Source organism: Quercus lobata, chromosome 8 (genome assembly GCF_001633185.2).
Source record: "Quercus lobata isolate SW786 chromosome 8, ValleyOak3.0 Primary Assembly, whole genome shotgun sequence".
In the NCBI taxonomy this organism is placed as follows: Eukaryota; Viridiplantae; Streptophyta; class Magnoliopsida; order Fagales; family Fagaceae; genus Quercus; species Quercus lobata.
The window spans coordinates 14189756-14207439 of NC_044911.1; the positions used below are offsets into that span (position 1 = coordinate 14189756).

The following is a 17684-nucleotide window of genomic DNA, read 5'->3' on the forward strand; positions in this document are numbered from 1 at the left end:
TTCCAAGGAACAAGAGGGTGATAGCACCCAGGCAGAATCTAATCCATTGCTCTCATTGGTTTCTCCCAAATTGAGAGTACTTGTTCTCTATTGCTCTCTAAATATCCCAAAACCATGAGGGATACCAGTAAGTGGACGTTGTTCCATAAGCTCGACTCAAAGCTAAAGTCACTTCTTCAACCCAAGAGGTTTCTATACAAGAAATGACTTCCAATGAAGAGACAGAGTCTAACGCTGAAAGGGAGGACTCAAATCGGATGTACACCGAAAATCCTCAAGGGAAAGAAGACTTCCAAGGAACAAGAGGGTGAAAGCACCCAGGCAGAATCTAATCCATTGCTCTCATTGGTTTCTCCCAATTTGAGAGTACTTGTTCTTTATTGCTCTCTAAATATCCCAAAACCATGAGGGATACCAGCAAGTGGACCCTGTCACTTAAGGGCTTTCTCTTACAGCAAATTGGGTCTACCATATCCCAATTGTCGTCAAAGGGTAAAGATGAATGTCTAGCTCTCCCCCTTGACAATTTCCTTTCCATACCAAGTGAGGCTGAGATCCTAAGTGTCAATGTCGGCTGGTTAAAGAGCCGCATCACTGCATTGAGGGACTTAAAGAATGCAGGACCCTCTATTCATGCTTCCTTGTCATCACTTATGGAATTAAGAGTTAAGGAGAACTCGTGTATTAACAAAGCAAAGGAAGTAGAATCAGCATTACAGGTGCATGTCACTTCAATCATTCAGCTCTAGGAATCAATCAAAAGACTTCAGGTGGAATTAACATCCCAACAAGAAGCAAGTTCTACCCTTCAAACTCAACCAGAAGGTGTCACCATAGAATGTAACTCTTTGAGGAAAGAGATTGAGAAGTTAGAAGACGAGCTAGGAGCTCTAAGTGATCCAGACTTCTCTCTTGAAAATTTTAGTTTTCTTACAAACATTCTCTAATTTTCAAGTTGTAATATTTTTTGTGGTCTTGAAAGGCCATGGGATTGTACTATAACTTTACCATGCCTTATTTCACTAGACTATTTAGACTTTGCATGCATATTATGAACAACATCATATGAAATAACTGCATATAAGTCTTTGTTTATAATAGTATGAGTTTTGCAAAATATAAAATCATTTTGACATGATGGCCACAAAAAATGTTTGTACAAGGTTAAGCATGATATTTCTTAAGGTGAGCTCTGCTAATGGGGCTATACACCTTTATACATACTTGATCCTTTAGCCAATAATGTCCTATTGCATGTGCTTCTTCTACTATGTATGGTCCATCCCATTTTGGAGAAAACTTATGTTTAACAGCTCCAGCAACTCCTCGTACATGCGGGGAAGCTTTCCAAACAATTTCTCCCACTTGAAACTTTCTTTTTCTAACTTGGCCTTCATGCTTGGCCTTCATGTTAGCCTAATAAAGGCAGTTATAGAGGCAGCATTATCATGCATTTCCTCCATAATTTCCAAAGTGTCTTCTTAGAGTATTCCTACAATCTCTGCCAGTTTCACCGCTGGCCCTACTAAATCTATTGGGATAACAGCATCTGTGCCATAGACTAGAGAAAAGGGTGAAGCTCTTGAAGCTTGTGATTTGGCTATTTTATAAGCCCACAGAGTTGTAGGAAGCTCCTCCTTCCACCCATTTCCATTCTCCTTGGTCATTTTTCCCAATATCTTCAGTAATCTTTTGTTAGAGGCCTCAGCTCGGTCATTTCCTTTGGGATAATAAGGTGTGGATATCGTGTGAGAAATGGAGTACTAGTCTGTTAAACGACGCACATCCTTGTTTAGGAATGGCATGCCATTGTTAGAAATAATTCTGTTGGGTACCCCAAAACGACATATTATATTCGTTATTAAGAAATTAGCCACTGAGCTACCAGTATCCATGTACATCCTTTAGAAGGGGGGGGGGTTTATAGGTCCTATAAAATCCAGCCCCCAGCTGTAGAATGGATATGGAGTCACAGTTGGATGAAGACTTTGATGGCTAGTACGTATTTTGTCTCCCCGCCTTTGGCATTCTTGATATTTCTTTGCAAAGTCTTGGGCATCCTTTTGCATTGTGGGCCAGTAATATCCCTGGCGCAAGCTAATTTGCCATAGATTTCTCCCACCCGGGTGTCTTATTGGCTTTCCTTCATGCAGGTCTAAAAGAACGCCATTAACTTCCTTAGTAGGAATACATACCATCCATTTCCCTTGGAAACTTCTCTTGAACAATTTCCCATCTACCACTTTAAACCTAGTCATATATTTTTTCAACTTTTCCTTTTGTACGCGATCAGCAGGCAATATACCTTGCAAGAGGTATTTCAAGTATGGATCCTGCCAATCTTCTCCCAGAAACTTGCCATTAAGCACTTCTACTTGATCCGGAGGAATAACAGAACAAGTCTTACAACTTTGCTGTTCTTCTTTAGCATCATTGGCTATTTCTGGCCAGAAGATCCCTAACCTTTGCAATCTTCTATAGAGGTTGACATCGAGATTTACACCACAAATATCATAGTGAAATCTGTGCATCAATGTCAGTCCCTCTTGCCTTGAAACACATTTCATCAGCAAACCTTTTGCTCCCCTGAGAAACAAATCTCCGTTGATCCTGAGGAAGTCTTTCATATTTGCTGGTAACTCTGACCCAACATACTTCCTTTGAGTCATTGCTATTAACAAGGGTTCTTACCAATCTTGAGGGAAACATAGCTCATCCTAAACTAAACCAGGTTGCTTCTCAACTTAGAGTGTCATCTTTTCTTTCTTTAATACAGACTTAGTGGCTAAGGTAGCTAGCGAGTTAGCAAGCTTATTTTCACCTCTATTAACCACCTTGTATTCTATGAAATTAAAGTGTTCCATGATCCTTTGCACTGCAGCTCTGTAAGTAGCCAAACTAGGATTCTTTACTCCATAAATTCCCTTAACCTGTCTTATTACCAACTTAGAGTCACCAAATACCTTTAACCTTTTTATGCCTAACCTCTAGCAGCCTTTAACCCCACCTTTTTATACCTTTACACCATACAAAAGTTACTCCTTTCTTTGTTTGCTCCATGAAAGGCTTTAAAATCTTAGCTAGACTTGGAATGAATCTTCTTAAATAAGAAACATTTCCCACGAAACTTTTCAACTCCTTCAAATTTTTAAGAGGACTGAGAGTAGTTATTCCTTTAGCCTTTGTAGGGTCCAAATCAATTCCCCTATGATGAAGAAGAAACCCCAAGAATTTCCCTGAAGATACCCCGAAGGCACACTTGGAAGGATTCATCCTCAAATTATGCTCTCTGCATCTTTCAAAGACTTGTCTCAGGTGCACCAAGTGCTCAAAAGGATTCTTTGCTTTTACCATAAGATCATCAATGTAATCTTCAACATGCTTATGCAGCATGTCTTCAAAGATCAAGGTCATGGTTCTCCAAAAGGCATCACCCTATAGAAATAATTCCCAAAAGGTGTCCTGAAAGCAGTTTTCGGGGCATCTATTGGGTCCATAAGGATCTGATTATACGCACTATAACCATCCATAAAAGAGAAATGCTCGTGACTAGCCGTTGCATCTACCAGGATATCAACATTAGGAAGTGAGAATTCATCCTTTAGACAGGCTTTATTGAGATCCCAAAAATCCACATAGATTCTTATCTAACCATTTTTCTTCTTTATCGGAACTATGTTGGCTAATCAGCTCGGGTATTCAATCTCCTCAATGAATCTTACCTTTAAAAGCTTTTGCACTTCAAGTTTTATCCTTTCCTCCACGTCCAAACGATATTTCCTTGGTGGTTGTTTCATAGGTTTAGCATTAGGATTCACCTTTAGCTTATGCACTACCAAGTTCGGGCTTAGACTTGGCATTTCTTGATAACTCCAAGCAAAAACATCCATGTATTCTTTCAACAAAGCTACTAGCTTTCCTCTCTCTTTTTCGAACAAATTCTTACTGATCTTTTCCATTTTTTTACCTTCTTCTCTATCACCTAGATTAACCTCAACATGTTCTTCTTGCACATTCTTGACACCATCATTCATACACTCAGGGGCTTTTTTAACAAACTCCTCAGCTTTATGAACCTCCTTTGTTTGTTGTGTCGGATTAAGGGAATTAGGCTCACCATCCTTGTCATCCCCTTCCTTTAATTGTCAGAATTCATATACTACTCGGCCATCAGGCTCGGTAATCCTTCTTATCTTGGAAGGCCTTTCTGGTTCTACCACTTTACCATCATCTTCTTCTCCTGCTTGCAAAGCAATAGGAATGAAAGGATGAATTCTATTCTTGCCTTTAGGTTCGTATTCTTGATATAAAGCTGCCTTAGCGAAATAAAGTTCTACTCTATCAAAAGGCATCTTGGTGGCCTCAATGACTACCTGTTTGTTCCTCTAAATGGCCTTCACACACTGATGATATATGGAAGCCATTGCTTTATTCGACTTTAGCCATGGATGGACTAAGATGATGTGGTAAGATGTATTCCCTTCCATCACATGCATGAGAGTAGGTGCCCGAATTGGCCTAGCCCTAAGGTCCAAAGACATATGCCCAAGAGTGTTCAGCTGTAAGGCTCCTATTCCTGCCACCTGCATTGGCTCTAGAATAATTCTTTCCCTCAGAATTCCCATGGCATTAAAAGCTAGGAGAGGGAGAATATTAATGGATGCACCGGTGTCTATCAACGCCCTTTTGGTTTGAGATGCTCCCAAAAAGGCAGTGACATATAAAGGTCTATCGTCATCAACAGCTCGATTAACTAGATCTTTATTAGAAAAGGTGACTGAATCCTTTGCTTCCTGGAATGCCACTTGCATCAAACTTTCTTCAACAGCAGCCACTTCATGATTCCTTTCCATCACCTTGGTAAAGGCTTGGGCTACTTCTCTTCTAGCCATTGGTCCAAGACCTATTCCTTCAAGAAAGAAATGTATTTTATCCTCTTGTTGGATTCTCGTTACCATTTCTTCATCTACCAATGGTGGCGGTACTGAGCCACTGCTAGCCATGTTCTCTACTTCTTCTTCCATAAGATCCTCACAACGTATGAAGAAAGTCATTGCCACTTCTGGTCTACGCATCCTTGGGTCAGCTCTCTTCCCGGCTTTGATAACCGAATCTCCCTTGGCTACCCTATCATGGAAAATATTCCTTATAGCATAGCAATCCATAGTAAGATGGTCACATCTCCTGTGGTACCTACAATAAAGTGGATTTCGCTTTTCCTCTTCTGTAGGTTCATGCTTACATTCAGGCAATGTAACTACACCATCTTTCATCCAAGCTTCTAGGACGCTATACAACTCTTCAGTGGACACAGTAAAAGGAGGGGGAATGCCACCTCTGTCTCTCTTCTTTCCTTTGGCTACCTTCTTGTTTTCTCTCTTCCATGGTTGTCTAGGAGCACTCACAATTTGTGAAGTTGAACCTATTGAAGGCTTCCTTATGTACATACTTGTTTTCCTTGTAGCTTCTACAAGTCTTGTAAAACTAGAGATCTGAAGATTCTCTAAGTAAGGCCGATATTCATACAACATACCCGTGATACAAACATCCACCAGCCTTTCATCCTCCACAGGGTCGTAACACAGCAAAGAGAGAGCTTGAAACCTGCGAATATACTTCAGCAATCCCTTAGAGACCTTTTGCTTCTCGTGTTGTAGATCTGACAACATGAGCTTTTCCTCTAAAGCAAAGAACTTTTTCATGAACTACGTTGCCAAATCGTTCAACATAGAATTGACCTTGGTGCAAGACTGGTATACCAAGTAAAAGCTTGACCTTCTAAAGACTTAGAGAACTCTCTGAGCCTCAACTCATGGTCATGAGAGTGAGCTATCAGCTTATCTACATACCGCCTGATATGATCTTTAACGTTCCTTGTTATGCCATCATACTTAGGGAATATAGGAGGTGTGTAGTTAGTAGGGTAAGGTTTCCCAACTATTTCTTCAGGGTAAGGTTTCCCAACTATCTTCCCTAGTTAGATAAGGAGACTCTTGAGGACCTTGAGGAGCTTGAGGTACAGCTGTCTCCTGATGTAAGGAATGAAACTTTGCCCACATAACAGCTTGAGAACGTTGAAGGTCTTTAATGGCAGCCATCATTTCCCTGCTCTCACGATGAGCAGTCCACCCGAAGATTCTGCGCCTTCAGAATGCATGGACATATGATCTATACTTGGTTTTGACCAATGGTTCTCATCCACACTCGTCAGTGTCCTAGTAACCACCTTCTTCCTCAAAGGCATGGAGAAAGTTACTACAAATAGAGGTGTAAAACCCAACAAAACACCCTTAAAAAGGAAAATAACAAGAGATCCCCAGTGAAGTAGCCAAAAATTTACGTGCAAGTTAGATTTGAGCTTATTTATGAAAGTGAAATAAGTTATCTAATAGAACATTTATGTGAGAAAGCTTGAAAAGATGTAAGCTTTTACATGACACTTAAACAAGAAATAAAGAAAGTGATGGTAGGACATGAAAAAGATGCACATTTAAAGAAGAAGAAGAAGCTGATTATCAAAACAACACAGGATGTATGTGGAAAACCCTAGAAAAGGGATAAAAAACCACAATTTGAGCAAGAACATCATATTCTTGCTCAGCTTAGCTTGAATTATGTATGAAAAAGAGATTAGTTTATAATGAAGTTGTCTTTCTTTCCTACCAACTCTCCATTTTCATCTCAAAATATCTACTTGGATTCTTGTCCTAATAGCACAGTTGCATGTTCCTTTTATACTTTGAGGAATATGGCTAAGTACAAAGGATAGGTGTCAAGTCATTATTCTCCCTTTTGGATCTTTTCACAACTGTGATATTACTGCTGACTAAGGGTTAAGAACTACACCAACGTGGCACTGAGACCCGTAGGTAGGTAGCTTTACCATTGCTTGGGAGACAAGTCTTGGTCATCAAGAGGGACATTAGGAATACTGTGATTGGTACACCTGTCTCCAAGGTGACTCATTGTGCATTCAACCAATAATGGTTGTCCTCATAGCCTTTAATCCTGAAAAGTCACTGTGTCTCTTTTTGGTGAGTGCTTGAGTACCGTGTTAGGTGTAAATCTTACTTCACGAGGTAGTCATGCTTTTAGCACTGACCAAGACAAAATCTCTTAGCCAACACCTACTCTCCCTTCTCTCACAGCCGCTCCACGTGTAGAGTCTAGATTCAACCACTTACGCATTCTCCCATGCCTTAGTGATGTTATGTACAAGAAGCTATACTTTTTATCTTTTTTTAAAGTCTAATAAATAATTTTTAGAAATCGAATAATCTAAACTTGGAAGTTGTCTTTTCATGTGTCAATCCATTCAAGAATTACCTAAATGATTCATTAGACAAAAAAAAAAAAAAAAAAAAAAAAAAAACAAAAAACAAAACAAAACAAAACGAAATCGTCAATCTTGAGGCAAGAACATTATGCAAAAGAGTTTGAGGTTTTGTCACGTGATGCATTATTTAGATTCCTCATTATTTAATTAGCTTTTCACCTCACCAAATTTTGCATTTAATTTCTTCTCTCTCTGTCTCTCTTGTGTGCATTTAATAAGATAAATACATTTATTACCATGTATTAATTATCTTGCATGGTATTCTAATTATTCATATATATATATATATATATATAAACTTGGAATATAACTCTTTATTGTTCACTTTTTCATAATTCCAAAATAAACTATATTATGTAATTGAGAATGATTTAATAATAATATTCACAAAACCCTCCAAGTCTAGTAGTATTTATGTACTTGAGCCCTCCAAGCTCTTGCTATCAACGGACTCTGTGAGCCCTTTCTCCACTCAAACTTCAAATCCGTAATTTTGCTCCAATGCAACTTCAAACCTCCCCGATTGAATATGTGGTGACTCCAATGGTTCCTAAATACCAATCAACTCACACAACTTTGAGGTTGTTGTAGAAAGTAATGGCTTTAATCTCCCAAATAACAATCAAATCAGAAAAATACCATGGCATGTGGCTATGTAGAGAGGAGATAGTAGAGAGAAATGAGTTTTTGACCTAGAGTTTGTCTTGGCTCTCTAACACTTCAATTGGGAATTTTTGGTTATAAAAATTTGTGAAAAATGATGCTTAAATAGGTGGGCAAGAAGTGGCACTAATGAGAAATTCTTAACAAATTTCTCTCAAGATCTGACGGTTTCTCGAGCCAATATCTTTGAAGTGTTTGGCGAAACAGTCCAAATTCGCCTAACACCTTAGTGTCACTTGAGTGAAAATCTTCAACTTGCAATTCTAAACTCCAGTTTCGCACATATTCTACCCAATACAATATAAACTTCCACACAAAATTTACAACTCAAAGACAAAATGAAAAAGTACAATCAATTTTTCAGGGAATTTTCTAACACAATATAAGATTTAACAGATTCAGCTAAAAACATTCTTGTTCCGCCATCTTAGATGTTGTTCATCCTCTTTTATTTTTCTTGCCAAAATGAACTGTGCGGGATATCTTGTTTTTCCCCAATCCTTTTTGATTACTAATGAACTTCTTTATCTCATATCGAGGCCTCTTTAGAATCAAAAAAGACTTTTGACCGCTAGATTCTTCCCCCAGGTGTCCAAAATTATTGTATTGTGGTCAAAGAGAATGGTTGTGGAGGTGCTTGACTTAGGCTTTATTGATCACTATTGGCTACAACACAATCGATTCATTCTTCTATTGAACCCCAAATCAATCGATCCGAAACTCTCCACAAAGTTGTTCAAGTCTTCTCTAGAAGATTCAGCCACTGACCTACTACCTTTGTGTTTTTTAATTTGGCTAATTACACTGTTAAAATCTCCTACACATATTCACAGGTCAACAGAAGATTCAGATATTTTCTTGAATTCTTCCTAAAAAATTTTCTGTAAAGAGATTTTTTTTTTTTTTTTTGGGTAACAAAAAACCAAAATATTAATAAAATGCAGGTTTGGGCAACAACGTCATTGTCTACATTTTTCGGCCTAAATAGAGGTCCTTAGTTCTATGGAAATTTTTTTTCTTCATTTTAGATATACCAATTGTGGAGGGTGTGGGATTTAAACTTGGATGTCTTTGTTGGAAACAGCAAAAGATATCAGTTGAGTTATTGGCAGGACTAACCCAACAAATTTGGAGGCCTAAGGTGAGATATTTAGGTAGAACATTTTCTATTATTTAAATACTAATTAAATTATATTTATTTAAATTTTTATTTTTTTATTTGAAATATATTTTTCTTACAAATAAAGAAATATTTAGAATTGAAAAATATTTATGAATAGAGAAAGCTCAATCTATAATAGAAAAATTATAAATTAACTAGAACAATCTAATATTTCAAGTATAGAATACTAAAACTGGATTTATCAAAAGCACAATTGCAACTTTACAACATAAATTCTTTTTATATATAATTTCAACTTTACAAAATAATATGATTGCTTTTAAAAAACACAAAAATTAATTTTAATAAAATTTAAGTTATCATAAATTTATAATAAAATTTATTAAATTAAGATAACACTCTTACATATAATAGATTAAACGATTTTCTAAAATGGATGGGTAAAAAAGCAACAAAAGTATTACCTGGTGTAGGTTGAATTAAGAGAAGCATGCACTAAAATAAAGAGCAAGGGACCTGGCCACTCAATGTTGAAGTTTGAATTAAAATAAGCAAAATGTTAATGAATGTCATAGGGGTATTGGTTTATTAAATATTTTTATAATTTTTTTGTGATAAAAGAAAAAAGTAATTGATTTTTTTGACAATTTTTTAATATTTTATTTATTTATTTATAAAAGTAGTATCAAAACTTTTCTAAAATGATATATTAACAAATATTCTAAGGTTACCTATTAACTAGACCCTTTTAAAAAAATGTATAAGAAATTTTTTTTTTCAAAAGTTGCTTAATGGTAAAACCGTAAAAACATTTACATTGGGTGATGCAAAAACTTGAAAATGTAAAATGCTCTTTGTACTATATTTTTGCCAAAATTAAAATATAAAGTAACAAAAAAATTATGGAAATTTTGACCAAAAAAAAATTACTGATGACGAAAATCGCTGGTTGCCAGATCAGTGTGTCACATTTTTAAGTAACTTGGTTTTTGAGAACTCGAGTGATATGTAAAACTCGAGATTTTTGAATTTGTGTTTTAAAATTATGGTATATTGTTAAATATTTTATAAACAGTAATATATTATTAAATATTTTGTCAAATAATTTTATAAACAGTGATATATTATTAAATATTTTGTCAAATAATAGTAGTGGGCCATTTTCGCCCATGTTTGCGTTTTGTCCCATAAGACAAAAAGCTTTCTCAGACTTCCATTTAATCCCTGTACAAAATTCACTATTTTTTTTCTCACACGTATATCCAAGCTATATTCCACGCACGTATGAGGAAACAATAGGTCCTCCATACATGTCTAGCAAGATTCTAGACACGTATTTTTCTTCATTTTAAACATGGTTCTCCATTTTCTTAGTACGTCAATTCAGGAAAAAGAAAGGACTTAATGTGGCTCACATTTTTTTTTTTTTTTTTTTTTTCAAATGTGTGTGAGGACAGCGCTAAATTAAAGCATACAAAACGAAAGCACCGATCTTTGGAGCCACCTCTTGCTTTTATTCCCACGCATTGATTTCTATTGGTTGGTTATAAAAGAAGAAAATAAAAATAAAATTTCCTGGGTTAAGCAATTTGAAGGCAGGAGACTGGATTAGCCAATAAGGTTTCGTAAATATAATCCATTAATCCAAAATTCATCCATATCATATCATATCATATCATATCATCATTTACTATATAATAAAAGTTAGGCTTAAAAGTCATGATTGCGTCAAATAACTTTATCAAATTGTAGAAATTTTTTTAAATAAATATAATTTTTCTTCTCCTATAATTTCTAAGTTAATAAATTTTTTAATTTGATTACAATCCAAATTCTTCATCTAATCCTTTATAAAAATAATCCTTAATTAAAAAAAAAAACAGCAATATAATACACTTTTTAGATTTATATTTAAAATATATATATATATATATGTATATAAATAATTTTTTTGTTCTTATTTTTTTCACCTATAATTTTTAAGTTGATAAAATAACTTAGAAATTATATATATATATATATTTAAATAGAATATTCCATAAGTTTTATTCTAACAAATTTTATTCTAAAACCGTGCAACGTACAAGGCTTAAACTATATATATATATATATATATATATATTTATTAATAAGCAAAACTCAGAGAAAGTCCAATTAGAATTCAAATTAGAATCCAATTTTGTGCCATGCGTCCTAAATTATTTAAGTTTAAAGAGAGTTTTATTTCCTAATTTTAAAATCAAATGTGGGATCATATCATAAATATTTATCAAAGTAAGTTTTTGAGTTAAAAAAATCAAAGAGTCTAGAATAAATGAATCATAAAAAAAAAAAAAAAGTACTCCACAATAACAAATATTAAGAAGTAATAAAAAATAATCAATAAATAAATAAACATTGACAGTTTACCTTTTATACTTAATACTCCCTCCGTCCCATTTTGTTTGTCCTCTATTCCATTTTAGGATGTCCCAAAATATTGTCCTGTTTCTAAAAATAAAAGTTATTAGTTTACTAATATTCTTATTATACCCCTATGCCTCATTAAGAATAACTATTTTTAAAAAAAGCTGATGAATTTATTTAAGGGTAATTTTGTAAACTTATACATTTTTATAAAGCAGACAAGACAATAAATGATGTTCCCTTAAAATATTTGACTTTTCAAACAGGACAAACAAAGTGGGATGGAAGGAGTAATATTCTTACAAAACTTTTTAAAAAGTTAACAATATATAAGAATGGCTATCAATATAATTTAAATTATATATATATATATATATATATATATGAATTATACTATGTATCTTATTTTATATCTTTAATTATATTCATGTATATGCATGGAGTTACAAGCTAGTATATATTAAAAGCCAAATATTAGAGAAAATTCAATTAGATTTCAATTGAATTATCAATTTTTCGCCATGTGTCTCATCTAATTTTTAATTTTTGTGCCAAGTAAATTATCAAGTATAAAAATCAAAGAGTTCAAATACAATTAGATTTTAAATTGGATTTTAATTGGAGTTCAATTTTGTGTCACTTTCTATGGTAAGTGAATTATTGGGTGCAAAAACTGAAGAGTTTAAAACCAATTAAATACAAAGTCATATATATATGAAACTATTGCATATTATAGAAATGTATAGTTTGAAAAAAAAAAAAAAAAATGTAAGCTAATACCATATATAATCTGAACATCTTCTAAAAAAATGTATTATTTTAATTGTGTAAATATGATTATTTTTAATTACTTGTGTATATGCACGATGATACACACTAGATTAATAAATAAGAGTACTTTGAATAAATAAAATAATTGAAAAGCAAGAAATTAGCAGGGTATTACAAGGAGCTCTCAGACAATGCTAATTTGAAAGAGCATTATGGTCAGATAGATCAGTATGATTTTTTTCGAAGGACATGAATCCAAGCTATTCATGTCCAGAAACTTAAAATGATTAAATTTTTATAGATTTAATTTCTGGAAGGATGAAAATGAAATTTGAAAAATGAAATATGGATGTGTGGCCTAGCCACAGCCCACAGGTACTGCCAAACTTCTTATTTTCACAATGTGATTCATGAGGTGGGAGATTCTAACGCATAAGCTATTAATTATAGCTATAAATATGTGAGCACATAACCTCTTTCTCTCATACTTGCCTTGCCTTGAAGCACACTAAAGGTGTCACATTTTGACGCTAGCTAGCCAGGTCCCTTAGAATATTTGGTAGAGAGAAAATGTATGCTCAAGTTTCTGCAGTAGCTGCCCCAACCAAGACTGATATGCCAGAAATTAATCGTCGATCAGCCAATTTTCATCCCAGCATTTGGGGTGACCGTTTCCTCACATATGCTTCCGAGTTCTTGGTAAGCTGCCCATTTGAGTGTGTGCATGTACACAGCCTGCATGTTTTCATGCCCGTGCAAATCTACAGTACCGCATATTTTTGTTGTTTCAATTACGCAACCTCAAAACCAACTCAATTAAGCCTTAACATCACTTAAAATTGGGTGTAAAAGATCCATTCATAACGAAACGTCTAATTTTTATTTGAACATATCATCTTCAACTGATGGTACAAATGCAGATGTTATTCATTGATTTAATTGTTCGTGTAGGAAATTGAGGAGAATTTGAAGCTACAAATTCAGGAAATGAAGGAAGAGGTGAGGAGAATGCTAACATCTCCAGTTGAGGAGCCCTCACAAAAACTAAACTTGATTGATTTACTCCAGCGCTTGGGTGTGTCTTACCGTTATGAAAATGAGATTGAAAAAACTTTGCAACAATTACGTAAGACACTTTATGATCGTGATGACCAAGAAAATGCAGATGACCTTTATAATGTTGCACTCCAATTTCGCTTACTTAGACAACAAGGTTACTACATTTCATGTGGTAAGGTTTTTTTATTTTATTTTATTTTTTATTTATACTCTTAAATAAGTCATCGCTTGCCTTGTTCTGTTATAAACTTTTCCCATTTATTAGGAGACTCGTCTTCACATTTAATGTTGAACATACCCTTAAATGAGATCAAGCATATTAACCATAAAAATTTTATATCATTCCACTCATTTTATGTGCTGTATCATATGGTAGACAAGTTCTCCAAGTTCAAGGACACCAATGGGAATTTCAAGGAATCACTAACTAGAGATGTGCGGGAATGTTAAGCTTGTATGAAGCCACACATCTTAGGGTCCACGGTGAAGATATACTAGATGAAGCTCTTTTGTTCATTACCCCACAACTAGAGTCTGTAGCATCCCGCTTGAGCCCTCCTCTTGCAGCAGAAGTAAGACATGCCTTAAAACAGCCTATCCGTAAAGGACTGCCAAGATTAGAGGCAAGACAATATTTTTCTATCTACCAAGAAGATCCTTCACATGATAAATTTCTTCTTACATTTGCAAAGTTAGATTTCAACTTATTACAGAAACAGCACCAGAAAGAACTTGCCGACATTGCAAGGTTAGTGATTAAGATATGTTAAGAGTAGCAAGTTAATAGTTATGAGCTTGAACATCCCTGTATATTTACAACATGCATGATTCTATTAAATTGTATTTGTATTAGATGGTGGAAGGACTTGAACTTTTCGGGGAAGCTACCCTTTATTAGAGATAGAGTGATTGAGTGCTACTATTGGATATTGGGAGTGTACTTTGAGGCAGAACATTGCTTTGCTAGGAGAATATTGACCAAAGTGATAGCAATGACCTCGACTATCGACGACATCTATGATGTTTATGGCACACTTGAAGAGGTTGAGCTCTTTACTGAAGCAGTCGAGAGGTTGAAATTAATTCACACTTTTTCTCATTTTAGCTATCTAAGTTGTATTCACAATTTATTTTAATTGCTTATTTTTCTTATGGTTTACATTATTTTGTTAAATCAATTGACATTGATAGTCTACCAACATTACAGGTGGGACATTCGTGCCATTGATCAACTTCCAGAGTACATGAAAGTGTGTTACCAGGCACTCCTAGACGTTTATTATGAAATGGAAGAAAAAAATAGGTGAAGCAAAATCATACCGCGTCAAATATGCAATTGAAGCAGTGAGTACCATACATATAAATTTAGAATATTATGATACATTAGACGAAACCCTCACAACAATGAAAGTAAAAAAAAAAAAAAAAAAAAAAAAAAAAAAAAAAAAAAAAAAAAAAAACTAAGGAAATACAAAAAAAAAAAAAAAATGTTGATGATTATGTAGAAAATTTAGTTAAGCTAATTGCAAATTGTTCATTGTCTCAGATGAAGAATCAGGTTAGAGCTTATTTTCATGAAGCCAAATGGTTCCACCAAAAACATATACCAACAATGGATGAATATATGCGCATTGCACTTGTTACCTCTGCGTATTCAATGTTAGCAACAACATCGTTGGTTGGAATGGGAGACATTGTTACAAAAGATTCATTCGAGTGGTTGTTCAGCGATCCTAAAATGGTCAGAGCTTCTGCAGTAGTTTGCAGACTCATGGATGACATAGTCTCACATAAGGTGTAATATGTTATTTATGTATGATAATAGCTATAATTGAAAGCCTAATTCGATTATTTCAATGTTTTTCATTCTAACGTAATGATTCAATACTTTTGTAGTTCGAGCAAAAAAGAGGGCACGTTGCGTCGGCTGTTGAATGTTACATGGCACAAAATGGTGGTACAGAAGAAGAAGCAATCAATGAGTTTTGCAAACAAGTTACAGGTGCATGGAAGGACATCAACAAAGAGTGCCTCTACCCAACTACTGTTGCCATGCCAATTCTAATGCGAATTCTCAATCTTGCACGTGTGATTGATGTCGTATACAAGGACGAAGATGGCTACACACATGCTGGAGTTGTGCTCAAAGATTTCGTAACTTCGATGCTTATTGATCCTGTGCCGTTTTAAGCATGGACCCATGCAATATTGTAATAGCAGCCATTTGATGATATGGTTGTAGGGAAATAATTATGTGTCCAAGATAAACTCTTCATTCCTTTGGGTTATTATCTTTCATGTGTGTTCATTATATTTCAAGATGAAGTTTTCGTTGGATCAACTCTTGAGTTTTCTCTAGAATTCTCTTATTTATCCATAAATGAGTCATGCTAAAAATTTAACAAAAATTCAAAACATTTTCAAATTAACATTAAAAAAATATAAAATTATATTGTTTAAATTGTACTATCAATTGTAGAATAAAAGTGTACAACATTATACATTGCAAAAAATGTACAATATTATACATATTTACATGTAAGTGTATAATATTGTACATATTTATTTGATGATAATGTAAATCTTATATTGATAATACAATATAAACTAATTTAAAAAAAAAAAAAAAAAACTGAAATTATTATGAATTTTTATTGTGTCGACTCGGCATGAATCATCAATAGAAAGGAGATGAAACCCAGTTGAAATAGAAAGAAAATTAGTCCAAAAGAAAAGAAAAGAAATGAAAAGGAGAGAATTCCTGTTTTTAGATGCTGACATGATGTGGTTATTCACTGGGGTGGATCATTTATTTTTGGGCATCTAATTATGTCCTTGGAAGAGTCCAAACCAAGAAAATGACGCGTCACACGCCGAAGCAAATTCAAGTATTCTGATGCAAGGTTTTCAGACCCGGACCGTTCATTGAACCGTAAAAGGGAGAGGTTCAAGGTTTTTAAGGTCGAACCAAGGTCGAACTGTGATGACATCATAATTAATTTAATAATTAATTAAAGCCTAAATATAGATATTAAATTTATAAAACTAGCAAAATTGACAATATATTTATATATGCGAGGGAAATTTAATGATTTTCAAGCATATATTTAATAATTAAATAAGAAAGTTAATAAAATAAAATAATAATCATGAAAACATTAAAATTTATGATTAATTTTTGAAGTAAATTTGAATATCTTTGAAGGATTTTAATTATAATTTTTTTTTTATTCCTTGTAAGAGATGGATAATTTAATTAAGTAGAATAAAATTGTAAAAAAAAAAAAATTGCTAAGGATTTGGACCGCACGGTTCTCACCGGTTTGTGCGGTCCAATCCTGGTTTTAGCGGTTTACGGAATTAACAAAAAAATCGGTTTTCATCTCGATTTTCGGTTTTCACGGTCCGACCTCCCGGTCCGATCCGGTTCTGAAAACTATGCTCTGATGGACTAAAGCTTTGGTCTACAATAATTCAAAAAATAACATAAAACATTTATGAGTAAACTACATATTTGATCCTTATCTTTTGCACTATATTTCAATTTGGTTCATAACTTTTCAATTGTGTCAATTTGGTCCCTAACTTTTTAGTCTCGTGTCAATTTAGTTCCTATTGTTATATCTTGTATGAAAATTAATGACATGAAAAACAGCCAAAATAAAATTTTAGTTTATTCTCACATTAACGGAAACTAATTTTTTATTTTGGCCATTAGACATGTCATCAATTTTCATCCAAAAGACAATAACATGGACTAAATTGATACAGTACCAAAAGGTTAAGGACCAAATTGACACAATTGAAAGGTTAGGAATCAAATTGAAATATGGTGTATAAGATGAGTACAAAAAATGTACTTTTACCCAACATTTATTCATTTGCGAAGGTGGTCCATTTGCGAATATATGACATCTCCCTTACGAAGACAATCATAGGTGTGCTCTAGACGTATGCATTGGTAGGCATCTGTCAAACAAATGACAATGCATCAAACTATTGATTTTATATGCTAGCAAGCATCATGGCAAAACGTTGCGCTAATAACCAAAAATGATTGATATATATATATATATATATGTGTGTGTGTGTGTGTGTGTTTTTGACCATTCACATATGAATAACTTTCTAAAAAAAACATATGAATAAGATTTATTATCGGCCAAATTTTAGTACAATATTTCCTATAGGCCACTAATTACTTCACGGATAAATAAAAAATACTAATCTTGTCCTTGTTCGTTGGCACTATCAACACAATGTTATCTCTTAACAAGCCAGTTTGGCAACTAATGGCATCTCTAGGAATTTTTCCTTAGATAGTGA

At 34.0% G+C, this 17684-nt stretch overlaps 2 protein-coding genes across 2 annotated transcripts; one reads left to right on the forward strand and one right to left on the reverse strand.

The window, feature by feature from the left end:
- Positions 1-1481: 1481 nt before the first annotated feature.
- Positions 1482-2669, reverse strand: LOC115956443. The gene is made up of 2 exons (XM_031074821.1): positions 2306-2669; positions 1482-1720 (listed from the first exon to the last, which is right to left on the reverse strand). Exons 1-2 carry the CDS (start codon positions 2667-2669, stop codon positions 1482-1484), a joined length of 603 nt encoding a protein of 200 aa, XP_030930681.1.
- Positions 2670-12775: 10106 nt separating this feature from the next.
- Positions 12776-15699, forward strand: LOC115954963 ((-)-germacrene D synthase-like). The gene is given in 9 exon segments (XM_031072975.1): positions 12776-12998; positions 13251-13530; positions 13735-13794; positions 13797-14106; positions 14212-14430; positions 14566-14655; positions 14657-14702; positions 14905-15153; positions 15255-15699. Coding segments are annotated over 9 exon segments (1677 nt in total). The 5' UTR covers positions 12776-12869; the 3' UTR covers positions 15549-15699.
- The last annotated feature ends 1985 nt before the right edge of the window (positions 15700-17684 follow it).